General features: G+C 38.0%; 1 protein-coding gene across 1 annotated transcript in view; it reads left to right on the top strand.

Moving 5' to 3' along the window:
- Window positions 1–23,244, top strand: part of TRIM44 (tripartite motif containing 44) — a 143,124-nt gene that overhangs the window by 44,154 nt on the left and 75,726 nt on the right. Inside the window, exon 3 of the mRNA XM_032166262.2 lies at window positions 12,234–12,473. Within this exon, the coding sequence (XP_032022153.1) occupies window positions 12,234–12,473 (240 nt within the window). The remainder of the gene's footprint in view (window positions 1–12,233; window positions 12,474–23,244) is intronic.

The raw sequence follows: 23,244 nt of genomic DNA, 5'->3' as shown, positions 1-23,244 counted from the left end.
CTTAAATGTATGTTAGCAACCGCAGTTAGTTAATGAGCACTGTGGTTCTTGGGTAAGCAGGTTGTTAGCTCCTTAAGGGAGTAGAATAGGGTTTCAGTCTACAAAGGAGAGAAAATACCATGAGAGGCAAGTTGTGAGATTGAGGAGCCAACTATGCCCATAGACTGACTTTGTGTAGGTACAGAGGAACAGAATGTGACCCATCCTTCCTGTGCTTTCTGTACTTTGCTTATGTATCATTGAAGTAGACTGACCCTGAGATGTTGGGCAGTCAGATCTGATCAAATTAGAAAAGGCAGCCATTGCTCCTTGACACCTTGTGGCCATTTATTTGAAACTGAGGCAAGGAGCCTCGGTATTGATATCTTTACTTTTCAATACCTAGGATGAGTAGGAAAGTCTTTTATATGTTCCCTTGGGAAATTAGATCTAAACTCCCAAGGGCATAGGCTCCCTCTTTTCTTTAGGAAAGCTTATTGGGGACTCTTTCTCTCTGAAAGCTCAGTAGATACCATATGGGAGGCACACAATAAAAGTTCACAGTTACTATTATCTCTAATGAGCAGAATGGTTCTGCTGATGGTTCTGTGTACCTGGAGAGCCCTAAGTGCTTTCCATGTATTATTTTGTGTTAAGTTTAGAAAAATATCTATGAGAATGTTACTATTACCCTCATTTTACAAAGAAACTTTTTATGGAGAAATTTTCACCTTTCTGAGCTTCAGAAGTGTGGAGTTAGCAGAACCAGTCCTCAAACCCCTTTCTCTACTATATCAAACTCCATATGCTGTACCGTTGTGACCCTCTGTAGGAAAGAAGACTCAGCAAACATGAGAGCTACATCTCAGTGCCCTTTCCTGAGTATTTGTTGTGGTATGCAGTTGTTTTGGTGTTGTGTTTTAAAAAAATACAAATAACTGTGGCTTTATAGGGAAACTGCTTGAGAGAACTGGAATGGAGATTGAGTCTTATTTTAAAATTACTTTAATCTTCAGATAAAATAGGCTTTCTTTGTATATTCAAGTCTAACTTATTTTAAGTCAAGACTTAAAAATAGTATAAATTCTGTACAGTTGCCCCTCAAACTTTCAGTGTCACTTTCCACCTCCCACTTCTACATGATAGTTCCAGAAGCAGAAGTTGTCTTTCTAGTTTATGCATAGGCTAAGGTGTTAAGAAAGCAGGAAAACAAGATGGAATAGAAGCTCTCACACTTATTCTTGGTTTTTACAAGTCCTGGGTGTCTCTGGGGACACATTCTTCTAGTTTCATATTCCTATAGCAGGGGCCACCCAGAATTTTTTTGTTTGCTTGGAAGTTTGTGATTGCTTTCTTTATTGCCACCCTGGGGTCAGGCAAAGAGAGAAGCAACTTAAGAGCAAGCATTAGTATTGAGTCAAAGTGAACCCAGCATCCCCAGTGAACGGCTTTCTGTTGCATCCAATTCAGTGTCATGTCACTGGGTTACACATCAAGTTGTCATGGCAATAAAGTCATAGCAGCTGACAGCATGAACAAGCAGCCCTGGGAGGAGAGGATGCTTGGCGGCGATGCTACAGTCATAGTGGTTAGACATCCATCTCTCACGTTAAGGGGTGCTTGTCAGTCAGCTGTGACTGTGTTTCAGGTAACTGAGGAGCACAGTTGCTGTCTACTTCACAGTTGATTAACAGATTCAATTCGAGTGTTTATTAGGCCCTTTAAAGTACAAAGCCTCTAGGAAACATGGTCCTGAGCCTGTATTATACTCTCTGTATATGTGTGTGTTTGGGGGGGGGGCGGGGTGTGTGGGTGTGGGTGTACACAAGGACGTGTATATTTATTACTGTATGGAGGAGGGAGAACCATGAAGGGAAGGCAATTCAGAAGAAGCATAGGGTCATATTCATGAAGCTCTTAAGGAACAATACAGAATTAGGGCTTAAGTACCAAAATTTATAGTCTTATGAAGAAATACTCTGGCCACAAGTAGAGGAAGGATGGAGTAGTCTGACTGAGATAGGGGGTGTATTAGTCCATTCTTGCATTGGTATAAAGAACTACCTGAGACTGGGTAATTTACAAAGAAAAGAGGTTTAATTGGCTCACGGTTCTGCAGTCTGTACAGGAAGCATAGTGGCTTCTGGGGAGGCCTCAGAAAACTTACAGTCATTGTGGAAGGTGAAGGGGAAGCAGGCATGTCATACGTGGCTGGAGCAGGAGGAAGAGGGAGAGGAAGGAAGTGCTACCCATTTTTAAACCAGATCTTGTGAGAACTCCCTCATACAGTACCAAGAGGGATGGTGGTAAATCACTCATGAGAACTCTGCCCTTATGATCCAGTCATCTCCTACCAGGCCCCACCTCCAACATTGTGGATTACAATTGAATGTGAGAGTTGGATGGGGACACAGATCCAAACCATATCCAAAAGCATTTGTTTCTGGGAGTCAAAGCTATTAGCCAAGAAAAAGACTATATAAGAGAAAGCTGAGTTCCAAGCACCAAGGCAGCGGGAGTGAAGGGCACATATAATCACTAAGTTTGAAGGCCCAAAGGTGGGATTTGAGATCAAGATTAGAAAGCCAAGGATTCAAGGCCAAGTGGAGATGAAAAGAGACAGAAAGCTGATCAAGAACAAGTTGGAGTTAGAGGCAAGATGCTAACCAGTGTCCTCAAATCACTCAAGAGTTCTTTGTGACTTTGAATTTTGTTTTAGCAAGTTAGTGGTGCAGGGGGCAGTGGGACTAGGTTAAAAGGTCTAGATGGGGTGAGCAGGGCGTGCTAAAGTGGAGCCTCGAAGAATGGGTCTAGATGTTTAGCAGGGAGTATTTGGAAGGGAATACAAATAAAAGAAGGGGATTTTCATGTATATGGGGCAACATCTCTGCAGCCAGACTGGTAAAGGGACAAATATGGGATAGCCTCTGACCTTTAGTCAGAATGTATTGCCCACCATTTTTTGCAGGGCCCTTAGTTAAGGTGTCATAATTTTTCCTTGAGGTAGTAGTAAGTCAAGAGACCTATTATCTGGTGGAGAAAATAAAACTTGACTCCAGAGTTCGGAGCCTGATAACTGCCTAAATCATGGCGTCATTAAGGGGAATAGAGGAAGCAAGTTGACATTTGAAGGGGAGATGTAGGAGAATAATGTTGTGGTCAGAAAGCAGATTGTATAGTCAAACTGTTTGGGTTTAAAATCTGCTACGTACTGTATGCCTGAATTTGGGCAGGTTTCTTACCTCCCTTCTTCAGTTTCTTTATCTGTAAATGGGTATAATACTAGCCACCTCTTGGCATCATCATGATAATTAATTGCAGTATACACATAAAGTGCTTAGAATAGTGTCTGTTATGTGGGGCACTGAAAAAAGGTAGCAATGATAATGAATGAGGAGGGGAAGGATTCAGTTTGAGGCTTGATGGCTTGGATAATAGAAATGTATCCAGGTAGAGAAGTACATCAGTCAAGAGCAACTGTGAGACTGATTTCCTGTAGATAAAATCTAGGCATAGGAGCCATCCTTATGGAGGTAGTAGTTGAATTTCCAAAGATGGAATGAAATTGTTAAGGCAGAGTGTAGAGTAGTGCTTCTCAGTGGAAAGTGACTTTGCCCCCAGAGGGCGATGTTTAAAGACTAAGGGGTGTCAGTATGCTGAATGCTACAGAGAGGTCAGTAGTGAAATTAAATAGAGTTGGTGACTAGTAGATGCCTTTGTGGTGGGGCAAAAAGGGGTAGCAAGTGTTATGTTACTTTTTTTAAAAAGTCTGGTGTCAAAGGTAGAGGTCAGCTCCCTATGATTTCATCTCCAACCTGACCAGTCAGGACTCCTGACTCCCTGGTCCACTATCTGCCAAATTATCCTTAAAAAACCCCAGTCCTCAAATTTTCAAGGAGACTGATTTGAGTAATAATAACACTCTGGTGTCCTGTTCAGCCAGCTCTGCGTGCATTAAACTCTTTTTCTATTGTAATTCCCCTGTCTTGATAAATTGGTTCTATCTGGGCAGTAGGCAAAGTGAACCCACTGGGCGGTTACAAAACTGTGCCTCTGAGAACCAGGATAAGACCACTGGTAAGCAATTCAGAACAGAGGAAAGCACCAAGATAGAAGCAGGGGCCCCAAATGTCAGTCAGTCATACCAACCAGCTGTGTGATCTTGGGCAAGTAACTGAATTTCTCAGAGCCTCATTTGTTTTTTTATTATAAAAAATGAAAAACCAAACTCAGTTTCCTTTTATCTCTAACATAATACAACTGCATAGATTTTAGACTCTTGAAGGAGTAATTCACCAATCCAGATTTGTCTCTAATCACATCTGTTGCCAAAACAAGAGTGGAGATTCAGGGCACTAGGAATCTAACTCAGTAGTTGTTAGGATGAGATAGCCAAAATAAGAAGTGAAGAAGATAATAGAATAATCTTGTCTTTTGACAGTGCTGCTTAGCTGTTTTGGATGTCATTATTTTCATGGGCTTAAATCGAAATGGGCTTTTAAAAACTTTGATTACTCTAGAAACGGGGAGTCATATTGGGAAGGAAGGGTCTTAAAGGTATTAAATGGGAAGGCAGAGAATGAAAATGTTCACAAATTTGGGTATAAGGTTTAAGCAGAATTACCTTTCCCGGTCTATTTGATGGCCACCCCACCCCCAGATCTTTTCTAGGCTTCTCAGTGGCTACTTAGTTTTCTGTTTTAATTGTATTAGGTTGGTGTAAAAGTAATTGCAGTTTTTGCCAGTGAAATGGCACCAACATAATATTAACATTTTAAAAATAGATTTTTTTTAGAATGGTTTTAGGTTAACAGAAAAATTGAATGGAAAATATAGAGCGTTTCCATATACTCCTTTCCCACATGCAGCCTCCCCAACTATTATCATCCTGTACTAGAATAGTACATTTGTTATCATTGGTGAAGCTGCACTAACATATCATTATCACCCAAAGTTTATAGCTTGCATTAGCGTTCACTGTTGGTGTTGTATATTGTATGGGTTTTGATAAATGTATACACCATCAAAATATCATACAGAATAGTTTCACTGCCCTAAAAATCCTCTGTGCTCTGCCTTTTTATTTTCCCTTCCTCCAAACCTCTGGCAACTGATCTTTTTACTGTCTCCATAGTTTTGCCTTTCCTATAATGACATGTAGTTGATTCCAAGCCTTTTAGATTGGCTTCTTTCATATAGTAATATACACTTAAGATTCTCTCATGTATGTTCATGACTTGATAGCTTATTTTTTTCTTTTTTTTTTGGTGGGGGGGGTTGATTAATATTCTGTTGTCTGGATGTACCACAGTTGATTTATTATTTTACCTACCAAAGGACATCTTGGCTGCTTCCAAGTTTCGGCAGTTATGAATAAAAGTTGCTATAAACATCTGTCTGCAGGTTTTTATGTGGATGTAAGTTTTCAACTCATTTGGGTAAATACCAAGGAGCATGGTTGCTAGGTTCTATGGTAAGAGTATATTTAGTTTTGTAAGAACTGCCAAACTGTCTTCCAAGTGGCCTTACCATTTTGCATTCCCACTGCAATGAATGAGATTTTCTGCTCTTCCACATCTTCGCCAGCATTTGATCTTGTTAATGTTGTGACTTGGACCATTCTAATAGGTGTGTATGGAATCTCATTGTTGTTTTAATTTGTAATTTCCTAATGATATATGATGTTGAGCATCTTTTCATATGCTTATTTGCCATCTGCATATCTTCTTAGTGAGGTGTCTGTTTTTTAATCAGGTTGTTCATTTTCTTATTTGTGAGTGTTTGTAGTTCTTAGTATATTTTAGATAACAGTCCATTATTAGATATGTCTTTTATTAGTATTTTTTCCCAGTCTGTGGATTCTCTTCTCTTTCATAGAGCAGTGGTTTTTCATTTTAATGAAGTCCAGCTTATCAGTTGTTTTGTTCATGGGTACTAACCTTGGTGTTACGTCTAGAAAGTTATCACTATACCCAAGGTCATCTAGCTTTTTAAAAATGTTATCTTCTAAGAGTTTTATAGTTTTGCATTTTACATTGAGGGCCATAATCCATCTTGAATAAATTTTGGTGAAAAGTATAAGGTCTATGTCTAGATTATTATTTTTTTTCATGTGGGTGTCTAGTTGTTCCAGCACCATTTGTTCAAGACTATCTTTTCTCTATTGTATTACCTTTGCTCCTTTGTCAAAGATCAGTTGACACATGTACGTGGGTCATTTCTAGGCTCTTCATCATGTTTCACTGATCTGTCTACTCTTTTGCCAGTATCACACTATCTTGATTATTACAGCTTTATAGTAAGATTTGAATTGAGTAGTGGCAGTTCTTCAGCTTTGTTCTTCTTCAATATTGGGTTGACTGTTCTAGGTCTTTTGCCACTCCAAATAAACTTTAGAATCAGTTTGTTGATATCCACAGAATAACTTGCTAGGATTTTGATTGGGATTTTGTTAATCTATAGATAACTTTGGAAGACCTGACATCTTGACAGTATTGAGCCTTTTTCTCAATTAACATAGAATGTCTACTTATTTCTTATTTGAATTCTTATATTAGAGTTTTATAGTTTTTCTCATATAGATCTTATACATATTTTGTTAGAATTATACCTAAGTATTTCATTTTTGGAGGTGCTAATGTAAATGGTATTATCTTTTTAACTTAAAATCCCGCTTGTTCACTGCTGGTATATAGGAAGGTGATTGACTTTTGTTTATCAATCTTCTATCCTATAGTCTTGCTATTGGTTCCAGGAGGTTTTTTTCTTTTCTTTTTTCCTTTTTTTTTTTGGTGAATTCTTTCAGATTTTCTACATAGACAATCTTATCATCTGCAAAGACAGTTTTATTTCTTCTTTCCCAATCAGTATACCTTTTATTTCCTTTTCTTGACTTGCTGCATAAGCTAGTATTTTCAGTACAGTGTTGAAAAGAAAAGGTGAGAGGAGACATCCTTGCCTTGTTCCTCATCTTAGCGGGAAAGCCTTGAGTTTCTGACCATTAAATATGTTGTTGGCTGTAGGTATTGTAGATGTTCTTTATTAAGTTGAGGAAGCTCCCCCCACCCCATTCCTAGTGTAACGAGTTTTTATAATACATGAGTGTTGAGTTTTGTCAGGTGATTTTTCTGTATCTATTGTGATTTTTCCTCTTTAGCCTGTTGATGTAGATAAATTATATTAGCTGATTTTTCAAATGTTGAACCAGCCTTGCATACTTGATATATATCCCTCATTTATGTCATGGTATATAATTCTTTTTTTTTTTTTGAAACAGTCTCGCTCTGTCACCTAGGCTGGAGTGCAGTGGCACTATCTCCCCTCACTGCAACCTCTGCCTCCCAGACTCAAGTGATTCTCGTGCCTCAGCCTTCTGAGTAGCTGCGATTATAGGTGTGCACCAACACACCCAGCTAATTTTTGTATTTTTAGTAGAAGTGGGGTTTCACCATGTTGGCCAGGCTGGTCTGAAACTCCTGACCTCAGGTGATCCACCCACCTCAGCCTCCCAAAGTGCTGGTATTATAGGCATGAACCACCACACCTGGCCTATAGTTCTTTTTATACATGGATTAATTTGACTTGCTAGTATTTTGTTGAGATTTTCTTTAAGCCACATTTCTTTTAAAAAATAGTTTTTAAAAAGTGTTACATGTTATTTTAGAAAATTTGGACTGAGAAGTAAAAAAGAGAAAAGTACTTGTATTTCCACCATTCACAGATAACCACTCTCCAACATTTTGGTATTTATTTTGGTCTTTTATAATGAAAATAATAACAGTAACAACAGCAATAGTAAATACCATTATATTATTTCATTGAGTGGATACCTGAAGTAACTAAGTGGTTAACTGAGGTAGAGTTCCAATGGTGCCTTATTAACAAAGTGGAGGTGATGAAAGAAGTGAAGATACAAATGACTGCTTTTGCCTGGAGGCTTCTGAAAAAGATGAGAAAGATAGCTTAATGGAGAGTTTAAATGTTTACTTCAGTAAACTTCTGTCCTTTCATTCTCAATACCCCATTGTAAAACCTACTCATGTCAGGCTTCTAACTAGGTCGCTGAGGATGACATCACTGAGAATGTTGGTAGTGGAATGCTGTTCAGAGTTTATGTCTACCGTGTTTCTAGGCTGCTGAATAATTTTCTAAGCCTGGTGGGTGGGCAGTTGTTTTATTCACAAATAGTAGCTATTCCGCCGATACACAAAAGACACGAGAAATAGGAGATCTTGCCATCCATTGAAAAAGCCTTGACCTCCTTGTTGATGAAGTTTTTCCCTTGCCTGCCGTCACTGGAGTCTGGCCTAAGTTTGGAAGGAGCTCTCTTGGAATACAATGTAGGAATAAATGCTGAAGGCTAAACAGATGCCTTAACTTTGAACTTCCCAACTTGAAGTTTCCATAGGCACTGGCAAGTGGGGAGGACACTGTGCTGTGGGAGTGTGGACAGCTTGTAGCATCTGAAGAAGTTCCATTTCCTGCTTTTTTGTTTTTCTGTTTTAGAATAATGGCCTTTCAAATGAGGAAGAGGGAAGTGAAAATGGACTTTTTGGGGAGATATTTAGAATCTTCAAATTCTATTTCATGCAGTCTGCAATTTTTAAAGTTATTTTTGGAGTAGTCTCCTTAACACCTTGCAGGAAATTTGGCTTGTAGGACTGTTACCAGAAAGGGGTCCTGATCCAGACGCCAGAGAGGGTTCTTGGATCTTGCTCACGAAAGAATTCAGGGCAAGTCCATATAGTGAAGTGAAAGCAAGTTTATTAAGAAAGTAAAGGAATGAAAAAATGGCTACTCCATAGGCAGAGCAGCCCTAAGGGCTGCTAGTTGCCTATTTTTATGGTTATCTCTTGATCATATGCTAAGCAAGGGGTGGATTATTCATGCCTCCCCTTTTTAGACCATATAGGGTAACTTCCTGACATTCCCACGGTATTTGTAAACTGTCATGGTGCTGGTGGGACTGTAATGGTGAGGACCACCAGAGGTCACTCTCATCGCCATCCTGGTTTTAGTGGGATTTGGCCAGCTTCTTTACTGCAAACCTGCTTTATCAGCAAGATCTTTATGACCTGTATCTTGTGCCGACCTCTTATCTCATCCTAAGACTTAGTTAGAATGCCTAACCTTCTGGGAATGCAGCCCAGTAGGTCTCAGTCTTATTTTACCCAGCCCCTATTCAAAATGGAGTGGCTTTGGTTCAGATGCCTGTGACAGAACAAATGTTTCTGAAATATTCAGTGTAGATTTGTATGCTTCTCTTTTGAGTAGCTTCCAGCCCCTAACCCTGACCATTATTCTCAGTTCATCTCAGCAATACTTTTCTGAAACAAATTTTTTTAATCTCTCTTTCTCTCTCTACCTCCCTCCTTCTCTCTCTACCTCCCTCCCTCACTCCCTCTCTCCCTTCCAACTCACTCTCCCTCCCCCTTCTCCCTCTCTCTTTCTCTATCTTCTCTTTCTTTTTCTTGTTTCGACAGAGTCTCATTTATAACTCATTGGAAATGATGAGTTGTAAAAGTACATTAGACTGGACCAGAGGAAAGTTTCTAAACCTAACTTTATTATCGTACTTCTCTGTGACATTTTTTCCCCTTCACCTATAAAATTAGGTTAGATTCAGATGTTCAATAGGTAGTTCTGACCATACAGTGGTCAAAATTTTCAAATTGCGGTGCTATGTTATAATTTCAATAAAATACTATGTTTAATCATATGCCACTCCACCCTAATGCAACTATAACAAAGATATATCAGCTTGATTGTAACTAACGTGCTAAAGGTTTTGATGTCTTAGGTTGGAAAATGCTTATTGGTTAATTAGAGAATGAGAGTGGGAAAAAGGCATAAAGGTTTTATAAAGTGGATTTTTTTTCCTTCAGTTTTCATTTGTGACCTGATCTGTATAAAATACAGTGTTATGCTGAAAACCCTATGTAATAAAGCCATGGGAAATAGAGAATTTTAAAATCCATGACTTATTCACCTGCTGCAGTCTGGCCCACACCTTTACTAAGTGGGATGTCAGCTTCCTAACTCTGAGCCACATGTGTATGTGAAGTCTAGTAAAATAGGTTGTGAGTCAGTTTTTATTATGATATCCATTTTTAGTTACTTGTAGCTATTAAGAGAGTTTCTCAGGCATTCAGAAAAGTCCATCCCTTAGTGAAAAGGTTTGGTCTCTGAGAGAAGGTCCTAGTCATTTAAGACTCAGTTTATTTCAGGAGTAGAGATCCATTGATCAGTGATCACTGTAAAGCATAATAGCCCTAAAATACATACACTAAAAATAAAAAGGAATTATATAAACACAAATCACAGTTCTCAATCTGATACAGAATTTGCAGGGACATTAATAACATTTAATACACCTTCCCATTTTTTCCAGCACCAGGGAGAGCACCTGCGGAGAGTATATGAGGGCTTATGACACTTAGTCACTTGATGTGTGAGCAGATACATGTTATACAGGCCTTATTTTGCACTGATGTCCTTAGCAGTGTTACAAAAGCTGCATAAGGTATCAAGCTTCTTTCAATTTCTAAGGGGCTAATTAAAAATTACTTATCTGCTACCCCCTCCTTTAAGCTTTCTCTTTCATAGTTTCCCTTCTTAGGTTTTCCCAGTTTGACTTCCCTTCTGACCGACTTTTATAATGAACAGAGCACCAGACTGAGAACAAGAAGATTGGAGTCTTTCCTTTCTTCTACAGGTCTGCAACTGTGTCCATTTCCTGATCTGTAAAAGGAAGGGGTTCATTTAGATGACAACTATTTTCTCTTCCAGTTCTAAAATCCTCTATTGGCTTTTCTTCTGCCTTTCTCCTTTTGTCTACAGTTTACTTCTTCCCTGCTCCCTATCTCAGCTATACTCATAATATGCGTAGTTGTTTTAAAATACTCATAAAATATACATGGTTGTGAGGAAACATCAATAAATGCAGTTGCTGGTAAAATTTGGAGTTTAGAAGTTCTCATTTTGATAATTCCTCACTTTGTTAGCCTTTCTTATGCCCTAAGCATAAATATAGCTAGCAGTTGTATTTTCTTTGGTTTGCAGTTGTTATAAAATAAAACAATAATATATTTGCACCCATCATAGTAAAAGTTTAAAAGCTTGATATAATCCAGTATTGGCAAGGGTGTAGGGAAGTGCTTACTTTCATACGTTATCGTAGAAACGTAATCAATACATCTTTCTCAGAAGGCACCTTGGCAGTATGAACCAATATTTTTAGAGTATATGCCAATTTACTAAGTGGCTCTAAACGTCTTTAAAGAAACTCGTATGCATATATTAAGAGATATAGCCAAGGATGTTTATTGCTGTGTTGTTTATAATAGCAAAAATTTGGAAATATCCTGTACTTCCATTAAGAGAGGAATGGTTAAATAGGAGACATACACACACACACACACACACACACACCCCTCCATCTCCATATCATACAGATAGTAAAAATAATAGAATGAAGTTGATCTGTATGCACAAATATATCTGAAGTAGAAAAGTAAGACAACCATATTTTCACTATGATTCATTTATATAAAAACTACTTAATTATCTATATACATATATGTACATAAGTATATAGGAAAATGGCTGGGAGGATACATACCAAACTGTTAACAGTAATTGGGGCAGAGAGGAAGAATTTCGTTTTTTGTTTTGTTTTGTTTTGAGATGGAGACTTGCTCTGTCGCCTAGGTTGGAGTGCAGGGGTGCGATCTGGGCTCACTGCAACCTCTGCCTTCTTGGTTCAAGCAGTTCTCCTGCCTCAGCCTCCCAAGTAGCTTGGATTACAGGCACCCACCACCATGCCCAGCAAATTTTTTTGTATTTTTAGTAGAGACAGGGTTTCCTCATGTTGGCCAGGCTGGTTTCGAACTCCTGACCTCAAGTGATCCAGCCGCCTTGGCCTCCCAAAGTGCTAGGATTACATGCATGAGCCACCGCGCCCGGCCTCATTTTTTACTCTATATATTCATCAAATATATTACTGTTATAAAAATGAACAAAACCAAAAGGAAAAAAGGATAAGACATTACTCCCTGAAGAATGAAAAAGGCAAAAAGATTAGCAGGAAATTCATCGAAGATATTAGGGGAACATTGTTTTTAGGATATTCCCAAAACTTTAGGATTGGATAGGATCCATGGTGTGTATTTTGGCCAGGGTTGTGTAGTAATAACTCTGCCCTTTTGTTTCTTTGTATGTTCAACTTATTCTTCTTACTTGTCTCTGTTCTACAGGTAACTCGGGACCAAATGAAGATGTTTATACAGCAGGAATTTAAGAAAGTTCAGAAAGTGATTGCTGATGAGGAGCAGAAGGCCCTTCATCTAGTGGACATCCAGGAGGCAATGGCCACAGCTCATGTGACTGAGATACTGGCAGACATCCAATCCCACATGGATAGGTTGATGACTCAGATGGCCCAAGCCAAGGAACAACTTGATACCTCTAATGAATCAGCTGAGCCAAAGGCAGAGGTAAAGGAAAAGCCCATAATTATTAGTAGCAAGAGAAATAGGAGGAAACTGATGCCATATTTGTTAGACCCCATGTGGTCCCTGAACATGAATGAATTGAAATCTAGGTAGGGTATAAGTGTTTTACATGGTGTATAAACCAGTATGGAAGTATTGGCCACTAGTTTACTCAGTGGCTGGGCCTACCAAATTATTTATCCATCATTACTTTAAGGAGTATAGTCAGTGGGGGCAGATACTAATCACAATTAAGAAAGGAAGCCAAAAATTACAGCCAGAGAAGAGGGCAAGCGACAGACCCCAGGTTGTGAAATGAGCCTTTAAAGTCATCATAGACCTATGCTGAATGAGAACAAATCATGAAGTAGAGCATAAAGCAGGCCAGAATGAAAGATTTTGGACTGACTTTGTACATAGTGAAAAGGTATCTCAAGCTGGTTGTTATATGGAGCCAGCTGCATAAATTGGAGGCATAACTGCTGGATTAAGAATGGCATGTGCACTAGGGCATTGTAAGATTAAAAAAAAAAAAAAAAAAACTATGAATGAAAGACACAAGGTAAATGTTGAATCACTATACAGATGTTAGTTGTCATATTAATTGTTATTTTTAACGGGAATAAAAGGGTCTTAGGCATTTTACCAAACAACATGTTTAGGCGTTTAGGCATTTTGAATCTACTTTGAAAAAATTATTTAAGGTAGCCATTAAAAAAAAAAGTACAAGCTGGGCTCAGTGGCTCACGCCTGTAATCCCAGCACTTTGGGAGACTGGGGTGGAAGGATTGCTTGAGTCCAGGAGTTTGAGACCAGCCTGGGCAACATAGTGAGACCCTGTGTCTACAAAATAAAAATAAAAAATTGGCAGACATGGTCTCACCTGCCTATAGTCCCAGCTACTCAGGAGAGGTAGGAAGATTACTTGAGCCCCAGAGGTTGAGGCTACAGTGAGCTGTGATTGTGCCATTGCACTCCACCCTGTGTGACAGAGTGAGATCCTGTCTCAAAAAAAAAAAAACAAAACCAAAAAGCTTATATTTCAGCCACTAGCGAGAGGCTACTATTAATCAGATTTCATAATTTGACAATTCTAGTGAAGGTAATGCCAGATAGGTTTAGGGTAGTTCCTTCTAGAAGAAAACCTAGGAGAGTCCTGTGGACTTTCTAGGACTGTTGCTGACTCAGCAAGTCCAGCCTTAACTGGAAGTCCTGCCTTGGCTTGAGATAGCCTGGCCACAGAATAAATTGGCCAGTAGAAGAGCCAAAGTAATCCAGGAGGCAGATATTTCCAAGCTATCCTGACAGGAAATGTAAGAAACCATTGAAAGGTATCTGCTATACCCATCCAAGTCTTTTGATTAATTTTCATCAATGTGTGAAAAGAATAACTCTTCTTCTTTTCATTTTATTCTCCCCATAATTGAGAAATTATGTGCCTAAATAAGTTTCTAGATAGGCAAGAGAGCACTTTGTATTCATCATTTCCTTTAATCCTTATGTCAGCATTCATTAACTCCATTTTACAAATGGGATATTTGAGAGGCAGAGAACTGCAGAGATACTGACCCAATGTCATTTTGTCAGTAGAAAATAGAGCCAGGGTTTAGATTTAAGTCTGTCCTATTTCAGTGCCTGTGCTTTCTCCCTACTATAAGACATATGCTAAGCATCCCATCTGTATCTGTGGGAAAAATGAGAAGAATCTATGTTCTAGACAGCTTTGCATACCTTTACAATGTCAAGATGGTCAGTTGGTCAGTTTGTGTCTTAATAAACAAAAGGTTCAACCAGAATTAATTCAAGGGATGGACAGCATAACTCTGTCCACAGTTCCCATCAAGTTCGACCCCTTCATTTATTCCCTATGTTGATTAGGTTGTTCTTTGAAAAATAAAAATTTAATTTTGGCTAGGCATGGTGGCTCATGCCTGTAATCCTAGCACTTTGGGAGGCCGAGGTGGGAGGATCACGTGAGGTCAGGAGTTTAAGCCTGCCCTGCCAACATGGCTTAACCCTGTCTGTACTAAAAATACAAAAATTAGCTGGGTGTGGTGGCGAGCACCTGCAGTCCCAGTTACTTGGGAGGTTGAGGCAGAAGAATCGCTTGAACCCAGGAGGCGGAGGTTGCAGTGAGCCAAGATTGTGGCCACTGCACCCCAGCCTGGGAGACAGAGTGAAACTCCATCTCAAAAAAAAAAAAAAAAAAAAAAGAGTTTAATTTTGAGGTTTATTCTTCTCTTTTATTTTAATCTATGAATTTAGTCCTCTGACATTAGCTGTCCTTTAAGCACCTCAACTGTACTATGCTTGTTAACTCTGATGGAATTACTCTTGAAGGGATGCAAGCGCTGACAAGGCTTAAGGACCAGGCTACAGACAAAATGAGCTATTAAAAACAGAGATAGTGTTCAGCCACTAGAGTGTTTACAAAGAGCTGTTATTATTTAATAGCCTCTTGTTCCAGTTAATCTGGTAACTTATTGGTGAGAGCAAATATCCAGTACCTGTCTTTCACTCATCAGAGGAATTATGTTCTTTTTGTGGTATAGAATTTATCAAAAATCACCTGCATTTTGAATTCAGCCAAAAGACCCCCCCCTCCAACATTTTATTATAAAATTCTTTAAACATACACCACAGTTGAAAGGATTTTACAGATTATGCCTATGTACCTACCACCTAGATTCTCCTATTAACATTTTACCATACTTGTTTCATTACATATCTAGCCATCTTTTCAACCTTCCACTCACCAATCTATTTTATTTTTGGCATATTTAAAGCAAATTGCAACTTCTGGTTCTGAGCAAGATGGAGTAAACATATTCTATTTTACTCCTTTCACTTATTACAGTAGAACTCTCTGGGCAAAAATGCTGAAATCATCTACCAAAAGACTCTTGCAGGTGGAAAAAAGATGGCATACAGATCAGGGACCTTGGGATTTGAGAGAATACAAGGCAGTGAATTCCCTGGGGTTTTATTTACTTCTATATGTGCTGGCCTGGGTGTTCTACAAATTGGAAACACTAATACACACAGACAAAAAAAATACCCAAGAAAAGCCTGCTTCTGGAGGCAAACATCACGAAAAAAGTGGCACTGCTCCTCAACCCCAATTGGCACGCAGCAGTGGAGCCAATGAATGAAACTCACTCATTTTAATATATGCCCTATGTTAATGAGGTATCTTTCTCTATGGAGCTTGTGAGTGAAACTCTTACTTCTACCTTTGGCCTTGCTCCTCTCAGTAATGAGTGGTACCCATCTCCTATGCATCTGTAGGTGGAACTCTGACTTCCACCCTACCCTGCAGTAATAGTACAGAGGAAGTAGTACCTGTTCGTTTTGGAGACTGTAGATAGAGCTCTAACTCCTCCCTCTCACCCCTGCATTAACTAGGCTATGCACTTCCCCAGCTGAGTCAGTTATTGGAATTTTATCTTTCACTCCTGCCCTGTAGTAATGATTTGGTTTCCCTCCTCCTCCCCAACTAGCTCTGTGGAGAATGTAGAATGGAGTCCTGTCATCTGAGTGGGGCAGACAAGAATAGCACTGTAGAGGCTTTATAAACTAAGGTGACATGTGAACCATAGTTCACAAAAAGGATCCAGGGCATGCATTCTGAATCTAAACAGGTTGACTGCTAAAATAGAAAATTTAAATAGGAACTAGGTTTTCATACTGTAACTCATCATGTCCAGGCTACAGACCAAAGAACCAATAAAAATCTCAATTCTGTAAGGCCGAGGCAAGAGGATCGTTTGAAGCCAGGAGGTCGAGGCTGCAGCGATCTGTGTTCACACCACTGTACTCCAGTATGGGTGACAGTGCAAGACCCTGTCTCAAAAAATAAAATAAAATGAAAATCTCAATGCTAAGGAGAAAAGAGAATTGATATATGCTAACTCTAAGATGGCATAGATGTTGGAATTAAAAGACAAAGATTTTAAACCTGCTATTATAAGAATGTTTCAGTGAGCAATTACAAGCACTCTGGAAATAAATGAAAACCTCAATAAAGAAATAAAGATATTAAAAAGTACCAAATGAAAATTTTAGAACTGAAAAATACAGTAACTGACACCAGAAATTCACTGGATGGGCTTAATGGCAAACTGAAGGAAAGATTTGGTGAATTTGAAGATAGATTGATACTGATCCAATCTAAATAACAACAAAAAACATGGAAAAATAATTGATCTGAGCTTCAGGGACTTATAGGACAATAATGAAAGATACATGTCACTAGTGTCAAGGGGGGGAAAAGGAATGTGGAGCTGAAAAAATAGTTTGAAGTAATAGTGTTTTAAAATATCTAAAATTTGGCTGAAAGACATAAACCTACAGATTTAAGAAGCAGAGTGAACCTAAGCAAGATAAACTAAGAAATCCATACCCAGACACATCAGAGTCAAACTTCTGAAAACTAGTGGCAAAGAAAAAAATCTTGAAAGCAGAGTAGCTGAAGAGAAATGACACATTAGCTCTGCAGAACAGCGGTATGAATGAACATATGTCTCCATTTATAAGTCTGTTTTTACATGCTCTCAGAAATGGTTCATGGTTTTCATTTAAAGGTATTAATGGCTTTTATTAAGTTTATTCCTAGTTATTTAATATTTTCAATACTATTGAAAATAGAATTGTTTTTAAATTTTTTCGGCTTATGTTAGTATATAAACATATAATTGGTTTTTATATATTAGCCTTTTATCTTTTTTTTTTTTTTTTGAGACGGAGTCTCGCTGTCGCCCAGGCTGGAGTGCAGTGGCACGATCTCGGCTCACTGCAGATATTAGCCTTATATCTTGTAACCTTGTCAGATTCACCTATTAGTTATAATAGTGGCTTTATAGATTCTTTAGAATTTTCTATATCAGCAATTATGCCATCTACAAATAGAGACAGTTTTACTTTCTTTGTTTCTAATCTTCATGCTTTTTATTTCTTTGTCTTGTCTTATTGCAGTGGCTAGAAACTCCAGTGCAATGTCTAACATAAATGGTAAAAGTGGACATCCTTGCCTTGTTTGTAATCTTAGAAGGAAGGGATTCAGTATATTACTGTTAAGTATGATGTTTTTTGTAGATGCCTTTTATCAGATTGAAGAAGTGCCTTTCTATTCCTAATGTGCTGAGGGCTTTTATACAAACTGATGCTGACTTTTGTGAGATATATCTTCTGTATCTCTTGAAATGATCATACGCATTTTTTCATTATTCTGTTGTAATGGTTAATCATGTTGGTTAATTTTACAATATTAAACCAACCTTGCATTTCTGAGATAAACTCCCATTTGGCCATGATGTATAATCTGGGTTCAGTTGGCTTATATTTTGTTCAGGAGTTTTGTGTCTTTGTTCATAAGGGATATTAGTTTGTATATTTTTATAATGCCATTGTCAGGTTTGGGTATTAGGATTATATTGGCCTCATAAAACAAAGTGAGAAGTATTCTCTTCTTTATTTTTTTTCTCACTGTTTTTTGCAGAATTTACTTACATCATTTTATAAAACTCTTTATAAAGCTAAGTATTAAAAAATGGTGTGTCTTTATTTATATGTCATGAGGATTTTTGTCTTTTGTCCAGTTTGGTAAGGAGAATACTGAGTTGCAATGAGCTAATATTGGAAAAAGTATGTTCAGATGGGTAAACCATTAAAAATGATACATGCATATGATAATCATTTATTTTAAACTTGCAACATATTTGTACTTTTTTTTTTATTCTGAGGCAAGGCCTTTGAAAATATGGGTTTGCTAATTAGAGTTAAATGTCATGTTTCTGGCTAAACCACACCCATTTTGCACCATTTATAAGGTCCAATTTCAGACTCTGTAGTGAGAGTGATACCATTCAAAGCAAGCTGAATACAGAATCTTAGTTCTTATAACTTATTGTTTCTAGTATTTTGCATGTGTTTCACCTACACTAAAATTGACAACAATTTTTAAGTAATTCATCTTTATTAAATACTGTGGATGCATTCAACTTATTTCTTATGTGAGCAAGTTATCTCTGTTGCATTCACTTTTTGTTATTTAATTAAATGTGTCATCATTACAAGTTCATATAAACAGCCTTGTTTGATTCTTGGTGAACAACATTTCCACTGGTGGAGGTAGAAATGGGAGGTTGCACAAGAGTGCAGTCTGCCAACCAAGAGCATTTGTGATATCTTAATTAGGGATTTGGGAGCAGTGCTTAATCTAACAAGTCATTTAAATGGAAGTTGGTATTTAATAGACTCTCACTTCTAATATTCTCTGAAACCAGAATTCGCTCATAATAGGAGTAGAAATTAATCTTAAACCTTAGCTATATCTTGAATAATTATTTACCATGAGCCTTGTGCTGTGTTAGGTGCGGTGAATACAGAAATGAGCAAAACACAAGTTTCTTTTTGTTTTTTGTTTTTTTTTTTTTTTTTCCATAATTTTTTTTTTATTATACTTTAGGGTTTTAGGGTACATGTGCACAATGTGCAGGTTTGTTACATATGTATCCATGTGCCATGTTGATTTCCTGCACCCATTAACTCATCATTTAGCATTAGGTGTATCTCCTAATGCTGTCCCTCGCCCCTCCCCCAACCCCACAACAGTCCCGGGAGTGTGATGTTCCCCTTCCTGTGTCCATGAGTCCTCATTGTTCAATTCCCACCTATGAGTGAGAACATGCGGTGTTTGGTTTTTTGTCCTTGCGATAGTTTACTGAGAATGATGTTTTCCAGTTTCATCCATGTCCCTACAAAGGACACGAACTCATCATTTTTTATGGCTGCATAGTATTCCATGGTGTATATGTGCCACATTTTCTTAATCCAGTCTATCGTTGTTGGACATTTGGGTTGGTTCCAACTCTTTGCTATTGTGAATAGTGCTGCAATAAACATACGTGTGCATGTGTCTTTATAGCAGCATGATTTATAGTCCTTTGGGTATATACCCAGTAATGGGATGGCTGGGTCAAATGGTATTTCTAGTTCGACATCCCTGAGGAATCGCCACACTGACTTCCACAATGGTTGAACTAGTTTACAGTCCCACCAACAGTGTAAAAGTGTTCCTGTTTCTCCACATCCTCTCCAGCACCTGTTGTTTCCTGATTTTTTAATGATGGCCATTCTAACTGGTGTGAGATGGTATCTCACTGTGGTTTTGATTTGCATTTCTCTGATGGCCAGTGATGATGAGCATTTCTTCATGTGTTTTTTGGCTGCATAAATGTCTTCTTTTGAGAAGTGTCTGTTCATGTCCTCTGCCCACTTTTTGATGGGGTTGTTTGTTTTTTTCTTGTAAATTTGTTTGAGTTCATTGTAGATTCTGGATATTAGCCCTTTGTCAGATGAGTAGGTTGCAAAAATTTTCTCCCATTCTGTAGGTTGCCTGTTCACTCTGATGATAGTTTCTTTTGCTGTGCAGAAGCTCTTTAGTTTAATGAGATCCCATTTGTCGATTTTGGCTTTTGTTGCCATTGCTTTTGGTGTTTTAGACATGAAGTCCTTGCCCACGCCTATGTCCTGAATGGTATTGCCTAGGTTTTCTTGTAGGATTTTAATGGTTTTAGGTCTAACATATAAGTCTTTAATCCATCTTGAATTAATTTTTGTATAAGGTGTAAGGAAGGGATCCAGTTGCAGCTTTCTACATATGGCTAGCCAGTTTTCCCAGCACCATTTATTAAATAGGGAATCCTTTCCCCATTTCTTGTTTTTGTCAGGTTTGTCAAAGATCAGATAGTTGTAGCTATGCGGCATCATTTCTGAGGGTTCTGTTCTGTTCCATTGATCTATGTCTCTGTTGTGGTACCAGTACCATGCTGTTTTGGTTACTGTAGCCTTGTAGTATAGTTTAAAGTCAGGTAGCGTGATGAGTGAACTCCCATTCACAATTGCTTCAAAGAGAATAAAATACCTAGGAATCCAACTTACAAGGGATGTGAAGGACCTCTTCAAGGAGAACTACAAAACACTGCTCAATGAAATAAAAGAGGATACAAACAAATGGAAGAACATTCCATGCTCATGGGTTGGAAGAATCAATATCGTGAAAATGGCCATACTGCCCAAGGTAATTTATAGATTCAATGCCATCCCCATCAAGCTACCAATGACTTTCTTCACAGAATTGGAAAAAACTACTTTCAAGTTCATATGGAACCAAAAAAGAGCCCGCATCGCCAAGTCAATCCTAAGCCAAAAGAACAAAGCTGGAGCAAAACACAAGTTTCTATTCTCAAGGAGTTGAAATCCAAAGAGGGAGGCACTGTTTGATGTTGTCATTGTCAGTTTTCTTCTCTAAGTACTAGTGTAGAGTAGCGAACCCTACAAATGTGGGGGAAAGGAGAAGGATTAACTTATTTAAGATGTTAGTGAAGAAGTTTCTGAGTAAGACTTGATCTTAAAGGATAGATAGGAATTAGCTAGGTTTTTAGAATAGGGATGTGCATTTCAGGTAGCAGGAATATCACATGCATATCTTTTACTAGCAAGATTAGCAATCCTCTCTGTGCCAACCTATTCAAAACGGCTTTGTAATTCATATGTGTGTGTATATTCTTGCTTTGTAACAGTGACCATTGTTTCAGAACAGAAGCATACATCTATAAGCAGTAGAATTGGATGAACATATAGCAAAACTTTGTGTCCCATCTTTTCTGTCCTTCCCTGCTCTCCCCTAGAAATGTTATTAATTAACAATTCAAGGAAAGTAAAATAATGGCTACTATTTGTTGAACAATTACAAGGTGCTAGACACTTGCTTAGTGTTTTACACAGATTTTCTCATTTATTTTAATCCATATGGTGACTCTTTGAGGTAAGAATGAGCATCTTTATGTGCAGATGGAGAAACTGAACCTTGGAGAAGTAAATTACCAAAAGCTTCACTGTTGGGATTAATGAACCAGAATTTGAGACCATGTTTTTATATTATAACTGAGAAACCCTTTCTCTTAATCATTACACGAAGGTATGTGATTGTGAGGAGGACTTGCTCTAAATTATGGGAGAAGGTTTAGATATTTTTCCATAAAGTTATCTTAGACAATTAGGCTTAAACATCCAAAAATAATTGAAAAATTTGTGTTGAGATTTAATTGTGCCATTCATAGTTATGTAACTCATATTAAATTTAAATTATATAACTTTTTTATTGGTATATTATAGTTCCCATGAGACATACCAGATGATAAAAATGCAAAGAAATTTTCCACCATCCCTATACCCTCCCTCTACCACTCGCCCTACTTCCCTCTAGTTGGAGTGTGGATGATTAACGCCCTTCCCACTACTGCAGATCCTTAACAGCCTGCCAAAAATGCCTTTCTTATTCAACCTCAAATGGCTAGTTTGATTTAAATCACCTTTCTGACTGCAGCTGTACTTTACAGGCTTGCACCCTGGCAGTCTCCCTTTACCTCAGTCACGGTCAACCCCACATTGCCCTCAGTTCCAACCTTATACCACCCCCAGCGCCCTGCCCAAAACACACACATGCACATCCCCATTCTCTAGTTTCACAGAACTCAAGGTTCCTTGAACAAGACATTTTTAGAAATTTGCCTTTGCTCTTGCTAGTTCAGTGTTCTTCCCACTTTTCTCTGTTGTCAGCCTGGGAAAATACTATTTATCCCTCAAAGTGGCAATATCAATGCTACCTTCTTCTGTATGTGAAGCTTTTCCCACCTTCTCCAGGAGAGGCAGTGTTCATAACTTCCTGTTGATTCTCATATTATTATGTTTATGTCTTTGGTATTGTTCATAACACATTTAGTAATAGTTCATTTTCTTTCTGCCTGTTTCTTGTGCTCCTGATTCGAAAATCCTAGAAGGTTAGATCATTATGGGTGATTGTTTTTCCTTAGTCAGCATATATATAGTAGCTTCTTAATGAATCCTACTGAATTGTTACTGATACTGATAAATAGCCTTTATTAAATACATCCTGTGTCACAGGCACTGTGTTTGATGATTATAAGCATTATTTCATTTAATCCTCATACTCATCCTATGATACAGAGACAATTATTACCCCATTTTACAAATTAGGAAATTGAAATTAAGAAAGGCAAAATAACATGAGTAGGCTAATACAGCAGTAAAGTGATAGGGTTAAGACTTGAACACAGAACATCTGACTTGAGAGCTCATTCTGCCTTAATACCAGTAGGAACCATTCATTCATTCATTCACTCATTCATTCATTCATTCTCCAAGGAGTACAACCAGAATGTACATTCTCTATTAAGACTACCCCTCAATGGCTAAAAAGAAGGATATAAAAGATATGCTGACACCAAAAGGATAAGTGAGGTCCCTTGGGAAAGGCTTGAGAGTTATTTGAAAAATCTCATTTGATCACAGAAGGAAGCTCAAAGGAATCTGCTGTGATCACTTCTGATAAAGTTAGGTTGAGAGAATGCCATACCTGGAAAAATAATGTTAACACATTGTTTTTGAAAAGTGGGCAAGAAAAAGAGAAGAACCATTGTTTGGTGGAAGAATGATGTGGATCATCAAATGCCAGAACTAACCTCTTACAGAGGAGAAGACCAAAGTCCAGATTAATTAATGTTTGCCCAAGGACACATAACTAATAAGTAACAGAGCTTGGACTAGAATCCCAATTTCTTGAGTCCCAGTTCGGTGCCCTTTATACCACGGTGTTCTTTATATTAGAATTACAGTGTTCATGTTTGATGAAAAATGCTAGAACAAGGCAGAAATGAGTCTTTGAAGGAAACAGCTTGATGTTTTTGGAACT

The sequence above is a fragment of the Hylobates moloch genome, unplaced genomic scaffold, assembly GCF_009828535.3.
Source record: "Hylobates moloch isolate HMO894 unplaced genomic scaffold, HMol_V3 SCAFFOLD_11, whole genome shotgun sequence".
NCBI classification, from domain to species: domain Eukaryota; kingdom Metazoa; phylum Chordata; class Mammalia; order Primates; family Hylobatidae; genus Hylobates; species Hylobates moloch.
Note: the sequence above shows the minus strand (reverse complement) of the source record. Positions and strands in the feature narration are given on the sequence as shown.